We start from the raw sequence: 25,783 nt of genomic DNA, 5'->3' as shown, positions 1-25,783 counted from the left end.
CCTGACTGGTCGTGCGGAGGCATGGGCTACTGCTGAATGGAGCCGCAATTCCGCCGCGTGTCATTCATGGGCTTTTTTCGTCAAGACTATGGAGCAAATTTTTCAATTTTCCACTCCTGATCGTGAGGCAGCTCGCTCCCTTGTCACCTTACAACAAGGCAAGCGCAGGGTGTCAGATTACGCGATTGAGTTTCGCATTCTAGCAGCTGAGACTCATTGGAATAATCGGGCGCTACTCGATGCCTTTTTTCAAGGACTATCCCCCGTCGTCAAGGATCATTTAGTCTCGCTAGACCTGCCAACCGACTTGGACACTCTCATCGCTCTCGCCCTCAAGATCGACAGAAGGCTTTTGGATCGCGAGCTGGATGGAGATCGGCAGAGGGATGCATCACCGCGCACTTGGAGGACGAGCCTCGGTGACAAGCCAAACCAAGGCAGATTCCCTGCTGCCAGTCTCAATCCACTGGCTAGCGTCACCACGGATGAGCCCATGCAACTGGGCAGGTTCTGTCTCTCCCCTGAGGAACGTCAACGCCGGCTGAGGGAAGGGCGGTGCTTCTACTGCGGTCAGTTGGGTCATTCCGTGAGCAACTGTCACGTCAAAGTTGCCGGTGCCGGTAGCCAGGGCACGGGAGAGGTGAGTCTGAATTTCATTAAGGAAGACCCTACACGGGTTCTTCCTAAAGTGACACTATGCTCTCCTGATCAGGAAATTCATACACCTGTATTAATTGACTCTGGTTCTGATGCAAACTTACTCAACTCCATCCTTGTTAGACGTATGCACCTTAGAACCTTTGGAATAAAACGCCATCGCAACACCTATGCTGCAGACGGGAGTTTTATGGGCAAGATCACTCACCGCACCCAAACACTCACATTATTCATGTCCGCTCTGTTTTGCAGCAGTTACTGCAGAATCAACTCTATGTCAAGGCTGAGAAATGTGAGTTCCACCAGGCGTCCGTTTCTTTTCTGGGTTTCGTCCTGGCTCAAGGTGAAGTCAAGATGGACCCTTGCAAAGTCGATGCCGTTATTAATTGGCCTACTCCCACGTCACGCAAAGATGTACAAAGGTTCTTAGGGTTCGCAAACTTCTACAGGAAATTCATCAGGAATTTCAGTTCTATAGCCTCTCCTTTGCATGATCTTACCTCGCCACACAAACCTTTTGTATGGAACCCGCTTTGTCATGCAGCTTTTCAAAAACTTAAGTCGAGCTTTACCTCCGCTCCCATCCTTACTTTGCCAGATCTCAAACAGCAGTTTGTGGTAGAAGTCGATGCGTCTGATGCCGGAATAGGAGCAGTGCTCTCCCAGAAATCTCTCAAGGATGAGAAGTTACATCCTTGTGCGTTTCTCTCCAAAAAATTGACCCCAGCTGAAAAAAATTATGACATTGGCGACCGTGAACTGTTGGCAGTCAAGGTGGCTTTGATGGAGTGGAGGCACTGGCTAGAGGGGGCACACTCCGTTTTTAGTATGGACAGATCACAAGAACCTTGAATATATTAAAACTGCCAAAAGATTAAATGCGAGGCAGGCTAGATGGGCTCTTTTCTCCTCTAGATTTAATTTTACGTTATCATACCGACCGGGTTCTAAAAATGGTAAGCCAGATGCTTTGTCACGCATTTTCTCCGAGGAGAGTTCTTTGTCCGACCCTAAGACTATTTTGCCTAAGTCATGCTTCATTTCCGCTTTTGTTTGGGACATTGAGACTGCGGTTGAAGGGGCTCTGAAAGACACTCCTAGCCCTGAAGATTGCCCCGAGAACAGGCTTTATGTGGTTCCGACCTTAAGGGGAAAAGTCATCCACTGGGCTCACACGAACCGAACGGTATGTCACCCAGGCATTGCCAAGACGCTATCAGTGGTCGAACAGCGCTTTTGGTGGCCTAATGTTAGGAGGGATGTTAGCGATTACGTCAATGCTTGCCAGGTATGTGCTGCTAACAAGGCCTCTCATCAACGTCCTTCTGGGGAGTTGGCAATACCACCATTCTTACAGTTGTTGACAGGTTCTCTAAGATGGCGCACTTCATTGCACTTCCAAAACTCCCCTCAGCTAAAGACACTGCCGAGCTAATGATTAATCAGGTTTTTAAGTTCCATGGTTTCCCCAAGAATGTGGTGTCTGATAGGGGTCCCCAATTCATTTCGCAATTTTGGAAGGAGTTTTGTAATCTCATAGGTGCTACCGTCAGTCTGTCATCCGGGTTTCATCCTGAAACCAACGGCCAAACCGAGAGGCTGAACCAGGACCTGGAGACGGGGCTCCGATGTCTCGCTTCACAGGAGCCGCGATCCTGGTCTCAGAAACTGGTTTGGGTTGAATTCTCCCACAATTCCCTCCCCTCTGCATCCACTGGTCTATCGCCTTTTCACGTTGTGCATGGTTACCAACCATCTCTGTTTCCTGCCATAGCCCCAGAATCCACAGTTCCAGCGGCATTAACCATGGTGAGACGCTGCAGGAGGACTTGGGAGCGAGCCCGCCAGATGCTGCTGCGCCAGGGACGGTCCTACAAAGCCGCTGCTGACCGTCGGAGGACTCCGGCCCCGAACTACAAAGTGGGTCAGCGAGTTTGGCTTTCGACCAAACATATTCCACTCCGGGTGGAGTCCAAGAAGCTTGCTCCCAGGTTCGTTGGGCCCTTCCCCATCACAAAAATCATCAACCCTGTCACCGTGAAGCTGAGGCTCCCAAGGTCTATGCGGGTCCACCCTACTTTTCACGTCAGCCTACTCAAGCCAGCCCGGGAGTCCCCTCTGGTCCCGCCTTCCAGGCCCCCTCCTCCCCCCCGGTTTGTGGATGGGGGCCCTGTCTTCTCTGTGAAGCGGCTGTTGTCATCTCGTCGGAGGGGCAGGGGGTTTAAATATCTGGTGGACTGGGAGGGCTATGGGCCTGAGGAGCGTTCCTGGGTACAGTCTGCGTTTATCGTGGATGATTCGCTCATTCGGGACTTCCACGTTGCGCATCCAGGGGCCCCAGGGCCGTCTGGGGCCGTCTGGGGCCGGCCGTTAAGGGGGGGGGGGGGGGGGGGGTACTGTCATATGTGTGTGTGTGTGTGTTCCGGGTTTTCTCTTCCCCCCCTGTTTCACACACACCTGCTCCTGTGAGCATCTTCACCACCTGTGCCTCGTTCACCCTAATTACCCCTTGTATATAACCTCGTCTCATTTCCTCTCGTTGTACCTTGTCGTCGCGTTCCAGCATTCGTTGTTTCCACGTCATAGATTCACAGTAAGACTTGACCCTGTTCCGATTATCGACCTTGCCTCTTTGCCTCATGTTTTTGGATACTGTTGCCTCTCTTGGATTGCCTGCCTGTGTACCGACCTATGCCTGTCTATTAAACCTCTCTTTTTGGAAACTGTCCATTTGTTTTGGAGTCGTGCATTTTTGGGTCCTATCCTCTGTTCCGTTCATGACATTGTCTTGCTGAAATAATCAGGGGCGTCCATGAAAAAGACGTTGCTTGGATGGCAGCATATGTTTCTCCAAAACCCGTATGTACCTTTCAGCATTAATGGTGCCTTCACAGATGTGTAAGTTACCCATGTCATTGGCACTAGCACAGCCCCATACCATGACAGATGTTGGCCTTTGAACTTTGCGTCTGCGACTGCGTCCATAACAGTCCATAACAGTCCGGATGGTTCACAAACACGACGTCCACAATTTCCAAAAACAATTTGAAATGTGGACTCGTCGAACCACAGAACACTTTTCCACTTTGCATTAGTCCAGAGAAGCCGGCGGTGTTTCTGGGTGTTGTTGATAAATGGGTTTTGGGTTGCATAGTAGAGTTTCAAGTTGCACTTACGGATGTAGCGCCAAACTGTATTTATTGACACTGGTTTTCTGAAGTGTTTCTGAGCCCATGTGGTGATATCCTTTACACATTGATGTCAGTTGTTGATGCAGTGCCGCTTGAGGGATCGAAGGTCACGGGCATTCAATGTTGGTTTTCGGCCTTGCCGCTTACATGCAGTGATTTCTCCAGATTCTCTGAACCTTTTGATGATATTAGGGACCGTAGATGATGAAATCCCTAAATTCCTTGCAACTGTACGTTGAGGAACATTGTCCTTAAACTGTTCGACTATTTTCTCACGCACTTGTTCACAAAGAGGTGAACCTCGCCCCATCTTTGCTTGTGAATGACTGAGCAAATCAGGGAAGCTCCTTTTATACCCACTCATGGCACCCACCTGTTCCCAATTAGCCTGTTCACCTGTGGGATTTTCCAAACAGGTGTTTGATGAGCATTCCTCAACTTTTTCAGTCTTTTTTGCCCCCTGTCCCAGCTTTTTTGGAACATTTTGCAGCCATAAAATTCCAAGTTAATGATTATTTGCTAAAAACAATAAAGTTTATCAGTTTGAATATTAAATAGCTTGTCTTTGTAGTGTATTCGATTAAATATAGGTTGAACATGATTTTCATATCATTGTATTCTGTTTTTATTTATGTTTAACACAACGTCCCAACTTCATTGGAATTGGGGTTGTATATATATGATGTTAAAATTCACATTTTATAGCTTTCATGAAATAAATATTTTGTAGCTGTATATTTAAAGTCACTCTATTAATGTTTCAATATTGTGTGAGTGTGAGACATTTTTAAAATGTACTGTACAGTGGAACATCTGAGGTTAAATGCCCCTGCAGTCGTGCAGTTTCATTATGTAGAAATGTCTCCAGTCACTCAAACCTTCAGAGTTCAACTGTGTCTAATGCATACACAACTGTGTCTAATGCATACACAGCATTAGAAACTAGCGGTGATAACATTGTGGCGTTTAGATCCTATATGATACTGTTTCCATGCAGTCCTGTTGCGGCTTGGAAATGGCAGCTCTTCACCCAGCCTCGCTTCCAAGTCATGGGTGCAGAAACTGACTGTGCTGTCATATATCGGGGCAAATCTTTATGACATGGCCAGCTCAAAAAAATAATAACTTGGTTGCCTAATTCCACATTCCAGAGGCACTCCAAACACACTATGTGTATAAAAGTAATTTAAATGTAAAATTTTACATAGTTTTCTTTAAAAAATATTTTTTTCATTGTTTTGATGTCTTAATATTAAAATTTGATTATTTAATTTTACACTTGTACGACAGTAAAGAATGTTAGTGTCAGTTAAAAATTGCAGATTGTAAACTTTTACGATGGGGAAAGTTTGACCAATGGAACAGGTTATTTTACTTTATATAACTGTGAAATCTCTCCTGCTAAATCAAACACAATCTGTGTGTGACACTGGCTGACTTATAAATTGTTCCCATGTCAAAACTCTCAAGCAACCCGCTTCTTTTTTGACTGTCACGTTATCTTCTGATGGTTTAACAAAAGTGAAAGAGTAAAATACATTGTATGTGGAGCCTCAAAAGGCTATACAAGCTCGCGGTTTAACGTCGCAGCATGTCCAATCAAATCCCTCAATGTGGAGGTGTGAGTCGCCAACTGTAATTTTTTACAACGGAACATTCCAAGTCTGGTTCGGGCGCATCGTGCGGTGTGCTCCGGGCCTTACACTGTCACAGTCAGTCACATCCTGCTTGTATTCATGCACTTTTGCCTTGATCTGAACCTGTATTATATTTAACAAGGGTGGTAATTACTTTGGCACGGTGGACGACTGGTGAGGACGTCTGCCTAGCACGTCTGCCTCACAGTTCTGAGAACCGGGGTTCAAATCCCGCCCCCGCCTGTGTGGAGTTTGCATGTTCTCCCCATGCCTGCGTGGGTTTTCTCCGGGTACTCCGGTTTCCTCCCACATTCCAAAAACATGCATGGTAGGTTAATTGAAGACACAAATTGCCCGTAGGTGTGATTGGGTGTTTGTTTATATGTGCCCTGCAATTGGCTGGTGGCCAGTTCAGGGTGTACCTGAAGATAGCTGAAGATAGCTGGGATAGGCTCCAGCACGCCCGCGACCCTAGGGAGGATAAGTGGTTTGGAAGATGGATATATTGGAAGTAGGGATGCACGCTAACTGTTTATACCAATACTGGTAACCAATATTGTTTTTTTTTTTATGGTTAATGGTTTACATCAGGAGTCCTCAACAATTTTCCAGCCCAAGACCCCCAAATTGATGGAAATCTGCAGCAGGGACCCCAACTTACAGCAGCTGAAATAAGTATTTAACACGTCACCATTTTTCTCATTAAATATATTTCCAAATGTGCTATTGACACGAAAATTTCACCAAACGTTGGGAACAACCCAAGTAATCCATACATACATAGAAAGAAGAATAAAAAAGATCAGAAATTAAGTTATGTGCAATAATGTGAAATGACACAGCGAAAAAGTATTGAACACCCCAACTAGTATTTATTTAATACTTTGTACAAAAGCCTTTGTTTGCAATGACAGCTTCAAGACACCTCCTGTATAGAGAAACTAGTCGCATTAATTGCTCTGGCCCATTCCTCCACACAAGCAGTCTTCAAATTTTGAAGGTTCCATGAGCTTCTTTTATATACCTTGAGTTTCAGTTCTTTCCATAGATTTCCAATTGGATTCAAGTCAGCCCGAAGCCTTTTGTCTCCCCTGACCAACTTGCGGACGACCGGGCTAGGCAGGACGCTACCTCGCCCGAGGTGGTGAGTAAACATCGGACGATCCCCGCCTGCAGAGCATCCTCCAAGCGCTCCAAGCTACCCTGTTTGGGGGCCCGAGCTCAGTCGGAGGGAACGGTAGCGGACGCAACGCACCCGCTTCGAACGTCTTGCGAACAGAGACACCCGAGAGACGTCCTTCCATTGGAACTTGTTGGTCTCCCTTTTTTCTTCCCTCTTATTTTCCTCCCTTCCATCGAATCCACCTGTTCCTGGTGCGGACCGGGCCGGCCGAACACTGATTCACCAGCCTTAAATGTTTTCAAGACACGTATGTCCAACATTGCGGTCTACTAAAAGTACAGATTAGTGCATATTTTGGTTTAAATTAACGAGAACAGGAATCCTCAGCTATATGATTCACTACACGCCCATTCTGCTTATCTCCCGTCACAAATCAGTTCCTTTGCCAATGTTCGTCTGTACCTTGTTTGTTTTGTGTTTGTCTGTCCTTACCCTGTAGAGCCCCCATGTTAGATCATTAAATTTTCTATAAAATTCACCACTTGCATTGTGTGTGTGTGTGTTTTGGGTCCTCTGGAACCAAAAACCTCTGGAAGTCTAGGACTCATCAAAGTTTCTAAAGTGTAGCCACCTTCCAAATAAGAGACTGATAACTAGGTTTCTTTGCTTCGCCTACATTGTATTCACATAAAAAGCGACGTGGTGCCCCTCACATATATCAACTAGTTTGATTTAGAACGCTGTAATTTAAAATTACGATAAACCGGAAGTGACGCAGGCGCCGCTTCCAGCTCATTGTTTCCTTCTAAATTAATTACAATTCTTATTTAATATATATTCGCTACATATATAAAAACGAGCTTTGACATGCTTTTTTTTCTAGCAATGGGGTCTTGCGTGATGAGTGTGCATACAGGCAACGGCGGCGGAGTACATTTGTCACTGTTTTCCTTGGGACAACACTATCTGATAATTCCCGGTCTTTTTGAAGCGCTCCACAGATGGTCCTTTGGTCTTGGACAACTCTTCTGATTATTCTTTGCTCTCCTCTGTCAGAAATCTTGCGAGGAGCACCTGATCTAGGCAAATTTACGGTGGTATGATTGGCTTTACACTTTCGTATTATGGCCCCAACCGTGCTCACTGAAACATTCAGAAGCTTAGCTATGCGCCTGTAACCAATGCTATTGTTACGTTTTGCAACAATTAGTTTGCAATGCGGCAGCTCTTTGCTCACACCTTGGGAATGAGACCTTTTTGTAGGCCATCAATTAGGACTGAACCCACTGACAAGGGGCTGGATTGCTGTTTTATTATTGATAGATTTTAGGTGTTGTCTTGGCTTTCCATGCCTTTTTGCATCTCCCTTTCTTCATCTGTTCAATACATTTTCCCTGTGTCATTTCACATTTTACACACAACTTAATTTCAACTGAAATTTTCAGGTCAATAGCACCTTTGGAAGTATAGTTAGTGAGAAAAATGGTGTTAAATACTTATTTCAGCCGCTGTATATATAGTGTATATAATTGTTTTATATCAAACTGGATCTATCATAGAATGCCTTTTTATTCATATAAAATATAATTCATATAAAATAGTATTATACTAATATCAGATGTATTTCCATATATCACATGTATTGAACATATGAAATGTAACATAATAAGAAGAAAATAATGCTTTTTTATTGTCACAATACATATAAATCCATCCATCCATTTTCCGTTCTGATTATCCTCACTAGGGTCACGGGTGTGCTGGCGCCTATCTCAGCTAATTTCTGGCGAGAGGCGGAGTTGACCGTGAATTGGTCGCCAACCAATCGCAGGGCACATATAAACAAAGAAACCATTCGCACTCATATATATGGACAATTTAGATTCTTCAATTAACCTACCATGCATGTTTTTCGAATGGAGGCCAGATTTAAACCCGGGACCACAGAACTGTTAAACTGTTAAAACTCTTGGGGAAAAATTGTCAGAGTGGTACAGCATCTCTTTTAGGATTGTTTGGTTTGCCAGCAATGTAAGAGCATCTTCCTGCTCATAGACTATCTTTAATGTATTCTTCCCTCGGTAGAAGTCCAGCTAGTCGTCGACTTGTCAAAGTAAAAGTGACCTCTGAAAACGCTGAATTGTGCTCTAAACATTTCAGCCTTGGGAAACTGATATTTTTACCAACACAAGAGACCTCCATAAAAGAAAGAAAAGAACGCCTTGTATCCAGATCTTTATTAGTTCTCTGACTGTCTCGCTTCACATTGTTACGCGTCGTGAGGACAGCACAATTATAGTATTGATCAATCAATGAACGTCTTTTTTTTTCTTGTCAAACTTGAATAAAGCACAGGTTCAAATATTCATCCATCCCTTTTCTGTATCGCTTATCCTCATTGGGCTCACGGGCGTGCTGGAGCCTATCCCAGCTATCTTCGAACGAGACGTCGGGGTACACCCTGAACTGGTCGCCAGCCAATCGCAGTCAAATATTCATGTTTTTTTTTAATTTTAAACAATATATGAACGGGTGATCATTCATGTTAATGTTTATTTTAAAACATTTTAATTTGTGGCTGAGCAAAGAGTGCCGGGCATAAGGCTGTTGGCTCCTGTGCAAGTTGCCAGCCACATTTGTGGATAGAGACTCGCACTGCCCCCTTCGAACGCAGGAGGGCCGTTGTGTGTTTTGATGTTAACTACATGTGTAGATGATCTAATTTATTAGACCATAGACCATCCTGTGATCTAAAATTGCAAAGGTAGATGTGTTGGAGCAGTGTTCTGCAGGGGTTAGCGTTTACCTTAGCTATTACCCCACTGCAGCAACTGTGGTTCGGCATGTGGCCAAACTGCTCCCGCTCGCTCCTGTTTCGGCTTGAGCTGCTATGCGACTGCGCTACTTCGTAGGCCACTGGGTCTTGCCGAGAGCTGCTGTGCGAGGGATGCGAGCATCGTAGTTACAAGCTCAAAGTCAGAGGATGGTCATAATTTCAGCAAGTGCTGGCGATCATATGCTAATTTGACATCGATAGCCGTTAATGTCAGTGAATAACTTCTGGTTGCAACCCACCTTTGGCCCAAAGTCAGCTGGGATAGGCTCCAGTTAAACACAACAAGCGGCCTACAAACTGGATGGATTGATGGAAAAAATGTAAAGGGAATTAATGTATTCCGGGTTTACACTCATAATCATAAAACCTGAATTAACTTTCCTGTACTGTCAGTTTTCAAGTAGCATTTTAACTTTTCTAACTGTCAACATACAAAGACAGACATATTGCGTGCGCAGTCTATTTTTAGACTTAATATTCGACTTCCGCATTGGGCGCCGTTGCACTAATTCAACGTCACCACTAGTTCCATTTGACTCCAATACAGGGTTAACACTGGGTCATGGCGACACCAAAGTGGGATTAGCAGCTCGTGCACAGATGAAGAAGGCTGCTAGCTAGCTGCGAGAACTAATGTGAATTGCAGGACACATTGGCCATCGACACTTCAAATGTACGTTGCGGTAATAATTATACATGCTTCAATTGAGACAGCTAACAAGGTAAACGGTTGGTTTCACTTTTGCACTGATGTTTTTTTATTGTAGTCTTCAAACCAACGTAAGCCCCGATGACTCTTAATATTGAGCTAAAACTTCACCGTAGAAACTTTACATCACAATAAATTGGGACAAAATTAACATAAACATCTCACAGTATCACAAACACTAACCTTGTGCCTCATCGGTGAAAATCGGTAAAGGAATCAGCACTTTATTTATAGAATTTGGTTCCATCTATTAAAAAAATAAACAAATAAAATCGCCGGTGCCATGTGAAGTTACTTTAGTGTCAAAATGCTGAGTTCCGGTGCTAGCCTTCAAAATAAAAGGCTAAGCTTAAAAAAGGAAGTAAAACTTAAACTTGCATATATAAACCATTTTAACGTGATGAAACAGTCCCAAATAACTATTTTAACAATGCTATGCTCCAATCAAAGTGACTCATTTTGGGGGGGAAAACAGCCGCATGAGTGTTTATTTTACAGACTCAAAAAAACAACAGCTTTATGATGCAGTCTTGTGTCTTTAGATTGAGACGCTTCATCCTAAACATAAGTGTCACTATGGCATGCATCATAAACCATCATGTTCCCCGTGCATGACTAACCTTCTGCCAGATGTAAGCATCATGCAGGGTGATAATTTCATGTCCCTGGTGCTCACCCTGCACAGCACACACAACACAGATTATCTTTTCATCTGGTTTACAGTAGAGGGATCCATCCTGCCCATGCTCCAGGCAACGTAGCCTAGCTACTGTCACAGTGTCCCTCTTCACTGCCTCTATAGCAGCCATGTTCTCCTGCCCATCTTCTGAAACCTCAGCTCCTAACTCTGGGCGATTCTTGGATTCATGGCCATTCATATCATCACCACTCTCATCTCCAAGCGCTGCTTGCCTCAGAGCCATGTCCTGTTCATTCAGTAACCCCATCAACGTCTCCTCTTTGGCCCCACTTCCAAATACAGAGTATGTGTTTGAGTTAACTCCATTAGCATGCGTCCCATCATGTTTATAGGGCATTAGCGGGTGATGTGTACTGGAGGCATGTCTGTCACCATGCAAACAGCAGAAGGCAAAGCTGCAGGTGTGGCATAATTGCGTAGCAAGTTGAGCCTCGTCAGGTTCACATGCATCACATGTTCCATCCATCTGTGGCAGTTCCTCCAGGCCCATGACTCCTTCCATAGGTTCTCCTTTGTGGTCCATGAATACAGAAATATACCTGGGTGGCAGATGACATCATCTTATAAAATTGTAAAGTAGATGACAGGATAATACACATGACCTTCTGTGGATCTACTATTTGCACAGTGGAAAGATGAAGACACACAGGACTAATTCCCCCTGATATAATATAATATTCCCAAAACAGAATGAACTGGATGGAGGGAGCCCACCGAAACAGAAGCAAGCTTTACCAAAGCACATAACAGGGCCGGGCGATTAATTGAAATGTAATCGTAACTTCAATTTTGGCTTCTCACGATCATGAAAAAGGTATAATCAAACAAAAAAGATGAATGTGCCAAGGCGTGGGTTGTGTATGGAAGGAGTAGGTGTATGCACCCTGTTTTGCACCCTGTTTTGCTTGTAGCAAGCATGTGACGCATGTTCTTCTGCCCTCCCTGAGCATGCTATAAGCTGTTTATTGACACCGCAGTTGGAGTTTACTGTAAAACTAAACACACAACAAAAACAATTACACACATTGTATATTTAAATACAAGACATACATCATTTTTTAAATCGGCAGCTTATCCTAACAGTCAATGGAAAACTCTATTGCCGGGCTAGCTAACATTAGCATTACATCACGGGAGGGATTTAACTTCAAATAACAAATATATTCACACACAAATGCTGTAGTAACACATACAGACGGACAATAATGTAACAATAGTCACAGGCATATATTCTTCAGAGTCTGAGAAAACTTATTTTACTCTTTTTTTAGATGACTGCAAATATGCAGCTCCATGCATGCATCACACCATACTGCCCCTAAGAGACCAAGGTGCACAAAGCAGGAACAGCAGATACAATCATGGCCATAATGCTCACAGAAAAAGGACTAGCGTGGGCAGTTAGAATGTAAACATAATGCCGGTCGGCTAAAACCGGATGTCACACCCATAATTCACACAAAGACTCATGGGGCATAAGAATAAGGTGGATAAAAAGACAAACACTTCTTCCCCCTGATTGTCAGACATGAAATCAGACTAAAATGTTCCTGTTTTAAGTGGATTAGGATTACCAACATTTCTTGTACTTGCTAAATGCCAGAACATTGAGGATTTTGGAAGGATAAATATACAGTACATAATAGACAATACAGCCACCCCTGGCATCCCATGTTTTTAGCCATGGCTATATGCATTTTTATTTATTGTTTTTATTTTTACATCTATTTTACTTGTTAGGTTTTCTCCAGGTACTACGGTTTCCTCCCACATCCCAAAAAAAATGCATGGTAGGTTAATTGAAGACTCATAGGTGTGAATGTGAGTGTCAATGGTTGTTTGTTTGTATGTGCCCTGCGATTGGCTGGCAACCAGTTCAGGGTGTACCCCGCCACTCGCCCACAGTTAGCTAGGATAGGCTCTAGCATACCCGCGATCTTAGTGAGAAGAATCGGTGTAGAAAATGGATGGATTTTACTTGTTACTATTTGTTTTCAGGTTGTTCTGTTACATTATTTAAAGTTGAGTTTTGGTAGTTAAATACAAAGTTTTAAAATCAATAAATAATCAGGTTTATGAATTGTGATTTCAATATCAATCAAAATAATCGTGATGATTATTTTTTTCTATAATCACCCATCCCTAGCACATAACTTTACAATGGCAGGAAACAGGATGAACAAATCTGCAGTCGCGGAACTATTTGATTGCAAACACTCACTTTGTTTACTCACGCACAATTTGTGCTGGCTGTGTATCTGAATTAAGATATTTTCAAAATGTTGTCAAATTACCGTGGGACATTCATAATCATTATGTGTTAAATTAAATTATGGCTTTAATATTTGTCATTTGAATGTTTTATTACATCAACCTTGCAATGGTGGACGCAGTTGCAGCCTGAATCAAAGTACCAATATATGAGATTCCATGGTTCCATCATCAAAAATATCTGTCTATTAATCCGCCTCTGCTAATGCTGTTTTCAATCTTGGTAACAAAACAAAAAGCAAGTTTATTAAATCAGATTAATCAGATCTCAAATGTCAAAATTAAAACTCAGCACTATATTTTGCAAACAAACAAATAACATTGCTGATAGACCGCATTGGATCGTTTACGTATGGAAAATAGTTTAGGTTTCTATTTTGTTTACTTCTTGTCTTGAACCCGTCTTCTCTTGCATGCTATTTATATTATATATTTCCTATATCCTCAACTGGTGCTGAAATTTCCTCATTTTGGGACGAATAAAGGTTGTATCTTATCTTACATTACAAATATTTATTAATAATATGAATACACTTTTAAACTGCCCATGTTCTGAAGTGATGTGTGCAGGGATGTACTAATTGATTTCCGTTTCAGACGCAGCGTCCTGTGTGTATTTCGTTGTTCGAAGTTACTCTCTGCGAAAACACGATTCCAGCCAGACCTACGTGACAAGTGTACTGTATCACCAAATCTCTTATTTAAATGTTTTGCGACTGCTTGTAACGACAGCTTAGCAATTAGGATGGCTTTGACATCGTCCTCCTTTCATGACACTTGTAAGAAGTGTAGCTTATTTGCTACCATGGAGGCGATGATCAGTAACTTACAACGCGTTGACACCGGACCCAGAAAGAACTTACGCATCCGCGACTTGGTAGCAGGGGAGCATAATAAAACAATGTGCACCAAGCAGCTGTTCAATGTGTACGTGCCAGTAATGCTGGACGCTGGATTTTTTTTTCCAATATCTGGAACAATCAGTGTTACGGCTATAACAAGTCAACATTCAGTGATTTCCTTAACAAAATACGGATGTTCCGTAAAATTTTACAGCTCTCTACACGCATCATGTAAACAAACGAACATGTGCCAGACAGGAAAAATAAGTCACGGTAACGTGGAGATTTTTAGTAGGAGGCGAGCACTTCCCTGCCGGACGCGAGCTGCCGCCAACCTGCTGAAAAGGACTGAGGCGACAGCATACAAAGTGAATGCGCGATTATTGTGCATAAATAACTCCAGCAATCAAACTCTTGCGGGACGCGAGACTGGACTAAGCATTGAAGGACACAACATGCAGCAGATGTGCTGATATGGACCAATCAGAGCCAATGTTTCCATAAATTAATTAGGGAAGATGAGAAATCCAATCAGGGAGTATGATCCCACTGAGGCTGTGGGGCACAAGGACTGTGTCAGGAGCAAGAGCCAGACTTCATGGACTGAGTGAAAAGCAGGAGTGTCGTTAGGCCTATTTTCAGCGGGCTTCAGCCTAAAATATTCATATCAAAGGGTTCCTGGGGGACTGGTATGGGATCGGGACGGTGTGGATGTCGGATTGGGATTTAGTACGTCTGTGCTGTTTCCCGTTCCGTGCACCCTGCCCCTCCGCCCTGCCTGCACCCCTGGGTTTTAAATGCATCACACACACTCCCCATGTTTTAATGCACCACATACACCTATCTCTGGGGGGCGGTGGGTCGTGGGGGGGTTTGGCTGTTAGGCAGTAGTGCCTGGTAGCCCTGCTCTCACCCCCTCGGCTCACTGACCTCTCCTGATTTTAATGCACCACACCACTCGGGGGGCACTGATACACAGGGTAGGGCCAATGACTGCCAGTCGGGGACCTGGCAGTCATAGTAACGGGGGGGAGGTGGGTCTCAACTTACTTGCATGGCGGTGCTCCTGAGGCCGGGCCCCCCGGGCTGGATGACTGTTTGGTGTTGGGGCTGACCTCTCATGGCCCGCGGCTGCTCCTTGGGTTCCCCCCACCCTTATCATTCCCTTGTCGGGTGCCCCTATCTGCCCTCCTTTCCAACAAACAAGGGACACTCTCCCGCCCTCGGGCTGGGCGAGGACTGGCTGCATCGCAAGCCCTAGGGGTTGGGGGGGCGTCTGTCTTTCCTGGGGGTGGAGGGGAGGTGTGGTGGCGGGGCGTGTATGGCGGTGGGTGTGGTGGTTAGCTGGAGGGATGGCATTGGGTCCCTGCGGCGCCCGCGATTGTTGGACCGCCTAGGTGGGGCCGATGGACCGCCCTGGGTTCCTCGGTGTGGGACGTGTCCTGTCCGCCGGGCTGCTCTCGAGTGTACCCCTGGGCCCGATCCCGCCCCTCAATTGATTGGGTGGGGTCCTCAGCTGCCGCGGTGCGGCCACAGCAATTACAGGACACTTCTGTCAGTCTTTGTGCATGTAAAACGGTATCAATTTACTTGCATGTATCCACAGGCACACAACCCTAGGACTCTTACACTGGGTGTGGGGTCACGCACTTACTGCAACAAATAACTCATGAAAATGCAAACCGCTTGTGTATCCCCTCACTTATACTCTCGTCCTGTAGACTTTTATAATTTACATAATTAATGTCACCACACTTCAGTTGTACAGCCGGGTTCACGGCCCTTGTCCTGCATGCTTCTTCTCCTGTCCTTGTCCAGTTCTATCTTGTCCTGTCCTTCCCTCACAGGGTGTGTGCACTATAACCCCATGCAACACTCATATTTAATGTTTCATTGTTGTAGATAATGTAATGATTTACTTCTCTCATCCTGTTTACAATTAGTGCTTTGTCTTTTGTCTTTGTTTCTCTCTCCTTTCCAGAAACTTTGTTCTGTTCGACTGATCAAGTCTGATTCTGAATAAACCTCAATTATAATACCACAGCAGAAGCTTAAAAACTCCACTGTGACACAGTAACACTGTTCCAGCATAAAAGGGATACAGATTTTCCATTCTGCTTCACCTAACAGCCAAACAGGACAAAAAAAAAAAGGGTGATGTGCAGAGCTGTGGGAACTATAGAGGAAGAAAGTTGATAAGCCACACAATGAAGTTAAGGCAAAGAGTAGTGGAGGCTAGACTTAGGACAGAAGTGACTATTTGCGAGCAACAGTATGGTTTCATGCCGAGAAAGAGTACCACAGACGCATTATTTGCCTTGAGGTTGTTAATGGAGAAGTACAGAGAAGGTTAGAAGGAGCTACATTTTCTCTTTGTAGATCTAGAGCAGGGGGGGCAAAATCTTTTTTGTCTCGGGCCGCATTGTAGTTATGATTTCCCTCAGAGGGCCGTTAGAATACTGAAATGTTTAATCACCAAATCGTATTATTACGATAACGCAACAAATTAAGGGATAACTAGTTTTGAAATCAGAAGACAAGTATTGTTTAAGTTACTGTATAAGAAGGGTTTGGTAACAGAAAAATGCATCTCAACATTATTGTTTATTATTATGAGAATTTGGAATTTGGACAGATTTTAGCAAAAATCACAGAAGTTGACGAGCATGATTTGCTTTCGCGGGCCACATAAAATGATGTGGCGGGGCGCATCTGGCCTCCGGGCCTTGAGTTTGACACTCATGACCTAGCGGAAGCCTATGACAGAGTACCCAGAGAGGAACCTTTGTACTGCATGTGCAAGTCTGGAGTGGCAGAGAAGTATGTTGGAATAGTACAGGACATGTATGAGGGCAGCAGAACAGTGGTGACGTGTGCTGTAGGTGTGACAGACTAGAGTTTATGGTGGAGGTGGGACTGCATCAGGAATCAGCCCTGAGCCCCTTCCTGTTTGCAGTGGTGATGGGTAGGCTGACAGATTAGGTTAGACTAGAACGCCCGTGAACCATGATGTTCGCAGATGACATTGTGATCTGCAGTGAAAGCAGAGAGCAGGTGGAGGAACAGTTAGAAAGGTGGAGGCATTAACTGGAAAGGAGAGGAATGAAGATTAGCCAAAAACAGAATATACCTTTATGTGCATTAATGAGAGGGGAGGAGGGGGAAGAGTAAGGCTCCAGGGAGAAGAGATAGCGAAGGTGGAGGACTTTGAATACTTGGGGTCAACAGTCCAGAGCAAGCACCGTTAAGATGGCGCCTACCTGTGTGGACGCCTCGGTTACGTGCTCTCTAGTATTGTTTTTGTTTTTGTGTATTTCGTTCGTCTTTGGAGACATTAAACTACTCACTTACACAAGGGGAGACTGGCTAACCATCAAGGAGGCTACTCTCGACTTTCTTTCACCAACTTTCTCAAATCCGCTCAGTTTTTTCCCTGAGTTACTCACCGGAGCAGCGACCGCTGTCTTTGGCGCATGGAGGCGGAGGCGACGCCACAGAGGAAGCGAGCCGGCATCCAGGTGAAGCTACGCAAGAGAGGATACAGATTGGCGTTTCCGTCGATCCACCTCGCGAATCTATGCTCCCTACCCAAAAAAATGGACGAGCTTCATCTTCTGATAAAGACCAATAAAAACTTCGGAGGTTCCGCCGCCATGTGCTTTACAGACTCTTGGCTTTGTGAGGCTGTACCCGACGGCACCCTCATGCTTCCCGCCTTCCATCTTCACCAGGTAGACTGCGACATAGAATCATCGGGGAAAACAAAATGCGGCGGGATATGCTTTTATATCGACGAAAAATGGTGTACAGACGTCACAGAGCTCAGCACACACTGCAGCCCCCATTTGGAGTCGCTGGTTTTTAACTGTCAGCCATTCGACTCGCCTCGTGAGTTCGCATCATTCATTCTCACCGGTGTCTACATTCTGCCTCAAGCTAACATGAACGCCACACTGCTAATGCTCACCACTCTGACTCACCCCTCATTATTCTCGGAGACTTTAACAAAGCTAAACTCAACCACGAACTCCCTAAATACAAGCAGCAACTCGACTGTCTTACCAGGAAAAATAACATTTTAGACCACTGCTATACTACGCTAAATAACACATACCGTGCCAAACCTCGTTCAGCCCTGGGCTTGTCTGATCACTGCTGAATTCACTTAATACGACATACAGGCAAGAACTTAAATGTGCAAAGCCTACAGTGAAAAGAGTGAAAAAGTGGACCAATGAACCAAAGATGGAACTTCAAAGCTGTTTAGACTGCACAGACTGGAGTGTCTTTGAAAATTTAGCTGGCAGCCTGGATGACTATACGGACACTGTCACATCCTATATCAGTTTCTGTGAAGAGGTGTGTGTACCAACAAAGTAATTTCGCACATTCAACAACAACAAGCCGTGGTTCACTGCCAAATTTAAGCAACATCACCAAGCTAAGGAGGATGCATATCAAAGTGGGGACAGGGTCCATGTATAATAGAGCTAGAAACCAGCTGACTAAAGAAATTAACATGGCAAAGAGGAACTAAGCAGCAAAGTTGGAAAAACAGTTTAGCGCTAACAACTCAAAATCAGTCTGGCATGCATTACAATCGCTGACAAATTACAAGCGACGATCCCCCCAAGCTGAGAACAATAGGACACTGGCCAACAACTTGAATACCTTCTACTGCAGATTTGAAAAGGTCACTTTCACAACTATTTTTGTCAATGTCTTTATGTCTCAAAAGTGTTCTCTGTCAATTTACTGTCTGTTGTCATACTAGAGCGGCTCCAACTACCGGAGACAAATTCCTTGTGTGTTTTTTGGACATACTTGGCAAATAAAGATGATTCTGATTCTGAAATGAAGAAACGGGTCCAAGCAGGTTGAAACGGTTGGAGGAAGGTGTCAGGTGTGTTCTTTGACAGAAGAGTTTCTGCTAGGATGAAGGTCAAAGTTTATAAGACAATGGTGAGGCCAGCCATGATGTATGGATTAGAGACAGTAGCACTGAAGAGACAACAGGAAACAGAGCTGGAGGTGGCGGAAATGAATATTTTGAGGTTCTCTGTAGGAGTGACCAGGTTGGAGAGGATTAAAAATGAGCTCATCAGAGCGACAGCCATGGTTAGATGTTTTGGAGACAAAGTTAGAGAGAGCACACAAGACACGTTCAGAGGAGAGATAGTGAGTCCTATTGGATGATGATGAGGATGAAGCTGCCAGGCAAGAGAGAGCGAGGAAGTCCAAAGAGAAGGTTAATATACTGTATGTCGTGAAAGAAGACATGAGGGCAGTTGGCGTTAGAGAGGAAGATGCAGGAGATATACTTTCATGGAAAAGGATGTCATGCTGTGGCGACCCCTAACAGGACAAGCTGAAGGGAAAAGAAGACTGGGCAATTTGGCCGTTGAGTCAATAAATTAATTTTGGACACTGCATTAGTATTTCTATATTTGAGTGCATTAGTTTATACAACACACAATCCTGTGTGCACCTTGTGCCTGGATCACACTATAAGATTTTCGACCCATTATTGGCCCGATTTGCTAATGTGGCTGATTTCCCAGATCGCGCCCGACATATTTTGTCAGGAATGATAAAACTCCTTGTTGTGTGACATAATCCACGACCAACGATTTGGCCCTACAAAGCCAAAATGAAAAGTCTAACGTTTGATTTTTTTCTTCCGTGTAGTGTGACATATGAAGAACCCTGACGTCTACCAATAGGTTTATATCTTGAAATGGAAACTCCTTTTTGTCGCGGGCCACGTTGTAGTTATGACTGTTATGACTGAAACCATATAAATGGTTAATCGCCTCATGAATTTGCATATACACAACAAATTGATGGATAACTACAGAGCCTATAAAAATTCACTTCCTGATCAATTTGTCTGAATTTCCATATTTTCAAAATTTTGTCAAGAACATTTTTGTTCTTCATGTTTTTATTACATCAACCTTGTAATGGTGAATGCAGATGCAGCCTGAATCAAAGTTCCAGTACATGAGATTTTGACGTTCCATCATCAAAAATATGTGTCTATGGATTAATTCACCAATTCTATTCAAACAGATTAATCAGATCTCAAATGTCAAAATTAAAACTCAGCACTCTATGTAGCAAACAAAAAAAATAACATTACTGAATTTGATAGTTTATGTTTTGACAATGGCGGCACGGTGGCCGACTGGTTAGAGCGTCAGTTTCACAGTTCTGAGGACCCAGATTCAATCCCGGCCCCGCTTGTGTGGGGTTTGTATGTTCTGCCCGTGCCTGCATGGTTTTTCTCCGGGTACTCCGGTTTCCTCCCACATCCCAAAAAACATGCATTAATTGGAGACTCTAAAATTGCCCGTAAGTGTGACTGTGAATGGTTGTTTGTTTGTATGTGCCCTGCGATTGGCTGGCAACCAGTTCAGGGTGTACCCCGCCTCCTGCCCGATGACAGCTGGGATCGGCTCCAGCACGCCCGCAACCCTAGTGAGGAGAAGCGGCTCAGAAAATGGATGGATGGATGTAACAAAATGTTAATGTACATGCTCAATCATGCATAAGTCATATCAAAATTGTATTGTATATGCATGTAAAATAAGGAGCACTCAAATATATTCGAGCAACCACCACCACAGCTAATATAGCTTATTATTACAATTTGCAATAAGGTTCCCTTCACTTTTCTTTTCCGTTTGTGCAATGCAAGATTTGTTGTTGTGTTTTTTTTTTTATTATGGTTTGTTTCCTTGCATCAAAAGATTCTTTGCTGTTGATGTATTCTTCATTGTTTATACTTGCATATATTTTTAAGAAAATATAAGGTCCACTCCAGTGTGTTTTTCATCTTTGTGCGTGCATGCGGGGGCAATGGGCGCCTAAGTGGGGTCTCTCACACCGCCACTGACATTCCGAATGGGGACACACACTTCTGGGGAGAACCTCTATTTTACCAGCCTTCATGTCCTTGCATTTGTGGTGTTTGCAAGTGGTTCCTCACACGAACACACACGGTCCTTTGGAGTTCATTAAAAGTTTACTTACAGGTCGGTGTTTCACCTCGGCTTTTTCCCGACAAAAACGTGATTAGGTTAAGTCTGCTGAGATATTAGCGTGACGTCTACCGGAGTAAGAAAAAATAATAATAATTCCATTACTGAGCTTAGTGAACTGTATGAAGAACTTCCATTTTGCATTGGAAGATCTGTCAGCTCGACTACAAGCGAACAAAGTGCACTTCCTTGTTTTCCAACTTCCGGCATGACGTGACGTCACACGCATATGCAAGAGTTATTTAAAACTGTTTAAAAATGACGAAGATGTATGTTAATACAGTGTTGATTAAAATGACACCATAATAGTGTGACTTCAAATCGGCAGAAATACATATTGTTGATCATTTTATTAGAATAATATTGTCTATAAAACATGCAAACATGTGACTGATAAAGACAAAAACAAGCCTGCCTTAGTGAATGCGTTAATAGTCAATTACCACTGCGGTCAGTACAGAATATTCGCGGTACCAAATGTAAAGTGAAAGTCACTATTATCTTACCTCTTTACTTCCTTACAATCCTATATAACTATTACTTTCTATGAACATCGATATCATAATAATAATAATACATCTCTCTTCAGAATATCAAGTTTATTCACCCTTGCTCAATTAAAAGATTTAATTCAGTTTTTAATTCCAACAGTCAACAATCAATTCAGGAGTCACCCTGTAGTCCTGTTATCTTACCTTATCTTCTGTAATTTGTTTATTTCAATTTATTGTTGTTGAATCACTATAATGGGCTTAGTGTCAACATGCTACTTGCATATATTTCATCATTTTAAAATTCTATGCTAAAAAGTACTCACTCCTGTCAGTTTCAGTCCTGTTAACCACATGAAGAGTTTCAGTACAATTAAAGAATCAAATGAAAAAAATAAAGTTGCCTGAGATGGGCCACTACATTTTTTTGTAGTTTGATATCTGCATCATTAGATTTAGAGTAAAATAAATTAATTAATTAATTAATTAATTAATTAATTAATTAATTAATTTAAAAAGATTTGTTTATTTTGAAAGAGTTACAGCAGGCAAATGGCAGCAATTCGGTGGAACAAAAACTTTTGTTTGGGCTCCCATTTTTCATGAACTGAACTCAAAGATGTAATGGCCTTTTCACTCTGCACTTGCACCGTGCAACCCAATCATTGTATACTGTATGTGCTAACAGGGGCGGTACGGTGGCCGACTGGTTAGAGCGTCAGCCTCACAGTTCTGAGGACCCGGGTTCAATCCCTGGCCCCGCCTGTGTGGAGTTTTCATGTTCTCCCCGTGCCTGCGTGGGTTTTCTCCGGGCACTCCGGTTTCCTCCCACATCCCAAAAACATGCATTAATTGGAGACTCTAAAAATTCCCCGTAGGTGTGACTGTGAGCGTGAATGGGTGTTTGTTTGTATGTGCCCTGCGATTGGCTGGCAACCAGTTCAGGGTGTACCCCGCCTCCTGCCCGATGACAGCTGGGATAGGCTCCAGCACCCCCGCGACCCTTGTGAGGAGAAGCCGCTCAGAAAATGGATGGATGGATGGATGTGCTAACAGGGCTTGAGGACTGAATGCTGTGTCGTACAATGCGTTTGCATATTTTTAAGATTATGTCAAGAACAGTATATTAAGTAATAGCATAAAAATAATTCTGTATACTGTTCAATTGAAAAAAAAATCAGTACTCTTGGGGCAGCGTGGCGCAGAGGGTAAGTGTACAGCCTGCTACCAGAGAGTCGCCGGTTTGTATCGTGCGCATGTCGTCATTGTGTCTCTGAGCAAGACACTTAACCCACGTTGCCTATGAATGAATGTGGATGGATGTTTGGTAGTGGTCGGAGGCGCCATAGGCGCAGAATGGCAGCTATTCTTCCGTCAGACTGCCCCCTGCAGGGCAGTTGCGGCCACACAATTACCTTACCACCACTTTGGTGACTGGGGAAGGAATGGATTATGTGTGCAATTGTAAAGTGCCTTTCAGAATTATTATTAAGCTATAATCACTGTTAAAACATTAGGGCTTCAATGTACTTCTGTCTTTTGTTGCATGCTATTTTTGTATTTTCTGGATCCACTATTCCAAATGCGGGCTGCAGTGTGTGCTGAGCTCCTTGACGTCCGTACACCATTTTTCGTTGATATAGAGGCATATCCCGCCGCCCTTTGTTTTCCCCAATGATTCCATGTCGCAGTCTGCTCGATGAATGTGGAAGCCGGGAAGCATGACGGCGCCATCGGGTACAGCGTCGCAAAGCCAGGTCTCCGTGAAGCACATGGCCGCGGAACGTCCGAAGTCTTTACTGGTCTTTAACAGAAGATGAAGCTCGTCCATTTTGTTGGGTAGGGAGCGTACATTCGCGAGGTGGATCGACGGGAACGGCAATCTGTCTCGTCTCTTGCGGAGTTTCACCTGAACGCCGGCTCGCTTCCCTCTGTGGCGCCGCTTCCGTCTCCATGCGCCGAAAACCCTGGACGCCGCTCCGGTGAGTAACTCGGGGAAAAAACTGAGCGGATTTGCGAAAGTTGGTGACAGAAAGTCCGGAGTAGCCTCCTTGATGGTTAGCAGGTCCCCCCTTGTGTAAGTGAGTCGTGTAAGGTCTCCAAAGACGGACGGAAAACACAAAAACAAGACGAGAGAGCGCGCTACCGAGGCAACCACACTGGTAGGCGCCATCTTGGTACAGATTTCCCCATTGTGGGGCTCATAAATGTTATATTATATTATAAATATTTATTAAATTGAAAATGTGCTAATTTTTCCTTGTTGAGAGAGGAAATTAAGTGCTGAACTTCCTATGGCCTGCCGCACACTGCGCGATGCTGTCGAACTCGATTGGACTGGACCACATAAGAATGAGACTGACCCCCACACAATGAGCGACTGGATATACATCTATGGACACCCTGAACAGCGAGCCTTTATAGGCGTTTAATCCTATACATATAATGTATTGTACTTTATCACATTTAGTAAACCATGAAAACCTAAATTAATAGTTTAGGAAGAAACAGGTTGCTAAACAAAGTGGATGTGGACAAGAATAAAAGTGAGAGTGTGTATATTTTAAAAGCGTCTCGCGCACTCATTCATTTGAAGTACCCAGCACACGTGCATACAGCGTGCGCACCACGTGTGGACATTTTGGCCACAAGTCTATATTCTGGCATTTACCAAATAGAAATAATGTTGGTAATACTAATTGACCTAAAATGGGAAAATGTTAGTCTGATTTCATGTCAGACAGTCAGAGGGGAAAAGTTTGTTTTTATACTAAGCCATGACTGTATCTGCTGTTTCTGTTGTATGAGCCTTGGCCTCTTGGGGGCAGTATGGTGTGATGCATGCATTGGAGCTACATACTACGATAAGCTAAAAAGTGTAAAAGAAGAAAGTCACAATAAACCTTTATTAAACTGTTGTTTCACAGATTAGGAAGAATATATGCCTGTGAGTATTGTTATATCACCTGTTTATATGTGTTACTACGGTGTTTGTGTGTGAATATTCGATATTTGAATGTAAATCCCTCTTGTGATCTAATGCTAATGTTAGCCAGCCCATCAATAGGGTTTTCCATTGAGCTAAAAAGATGTGTCTTGTATTTAAATATACAATGTGTGTAAGTCTGTGTGGACCAGCTCGCTCCAGTCTTCACACAGATCTTCAATAGATCTGTGGAACTGTGTGAAGTACCATCCTGTTTTAAACGCACCACCATCATCCCAGTCCCCAAGAAACCTGCAATCTCGGGTCTGAATGAATACAGGCCTGTCGCCCTGACATCTGTGGTCATGAAGTCCTTTGAACGCCTTGTGCTGGACCACTTCAAGAGCGTCACAGGTCACCTGCTGCATCCCCTGCAGTTTGCCTAATGAGCAAATAGGACCGTGGATGATGCAGTCAACATGGGATTGGACTTCATCCTCGAACACCTTGACTGGGCGGGGACCTAGGCGAGGATCCTGTTCGTGGATTTCAACTCCGTGTGCAACAACATCATCCCCGAACTCCTCTCCTCCAAGCTTCTCCAGCTCAGCGTCTCGCCTGGCATCTGCCAGTGGATTTACAGCTTCCTGATGGGCAGGACACCACCTACAAGCACCACCAGCACCAGGGCGCCCCAAGGTTGTGTCCTCTCTCCGCTGCTCGTCTCTCTACAGGAACGACTGCACCTCAACGCACCTGGCTGTCAAACTACTGAAGTTTGCAGACGACACCACAGTCATCGGCCTCATCAACGACGGTGACGAGTCTGCGTATCGACAGGAAGTGGAGCGGCTAGTGCTGTGGTGTGGCCAAAATAACCTGTAGCTTAACACGCTCAAGACTGTAGAGCTGATTGTGGACTTCAGTAGGCATCCTTCGCCACAGCTACCCCTCACGCTGTCCAACTGCCCTGTGTCAACCGTCGAGACCTTCAAGTTCCTGGGAATTACAGTCTCTCAGGACCTAAAGTGGGAGAGCAACATCAACTCCATCCTCAAAAAGGCCCAGCAGAGGATGTACTTCCTGCAGCTTCTGAGGAAGCACGGCCTGCCACAGGAACTGTTGAGGCACTTCTACACAGCAGTCATCGAATCAGTCCTGTGTTCTTCCATCACTGTCTGGTTTGGTGCTGCTACAAAAAAAGATAAACTCTGACTGCAACTGACAATCAAAACTGCTGAAAAGATTGTCGGTACCCCATTACCCACCCTTGAGGACTTGCACGCTGCCAGAACTAAGACAAGAGTGTGCAAAATCCTCTCGGACCCTCCACATCCTGGTCAGAACCTCTTCCAGC

At 44.1% G+C, this 25,783-nt stretch overlaps 1 protein-coding gene across 2 annotated transcripts in view; it reads right to left on the bottom strand.

Annotated features, from left to right (window-relative positions):
• The window catches only part of trim44 (tripartite motif containing 44), a 105,151-nt gene extending 83,929 nt beyond the window's left edge, over positions 1-21,222 (bottom strand). Inside the window, exons 1-2 of one of the 2 annotated variants that reach the window (XM_061773497.1) lie at positions 21,002-21,222; positions 10,774-11,392 (exon numbers count right to left, since the gene is read on the bottom strand). In XM_061773497.1, the coding sequence (XP_061629481.1) occupies positions 10,774-11,376 (603 nt within the window). In that variant the 5' untranslated portion in view covers positions 11,377-11,392; positions 21,002-21,222. Of the gene's footprint in view, positions 1-10,773; positions 11,393-15,016; positions 19,976-21,001 lie in introns of those variants that run through there. The other variant, XM_061773498.1, reaches the window with a different exon arrangement.
• Positions 21,223-25,783: the final 4,561 nt, after the last annotated feature.

Source organism: Phyllopteryx taeniolatus, chromosome 5, assembly GCF_024500385.1.
Source record: "Phyllopteryx taeniolatus isolate TA_2022b chromosome 5, UOR_Ptae_1.2, whole genome shotgun sequence".
NCBI classification, from domain to species: domain Eukaryota; kingdom Metazoa; phylum Chordata; class Actinopteri; order Syngnathiformes; family Syngnathidae; genus Phyllopteryx; species Phyllopteryx taeniolatus.
The sequence above is the reverse complement of the archived record's forward strand: the minus strand, read 5'-3'. Positions and strand labels throughout refer to the sequence as shown.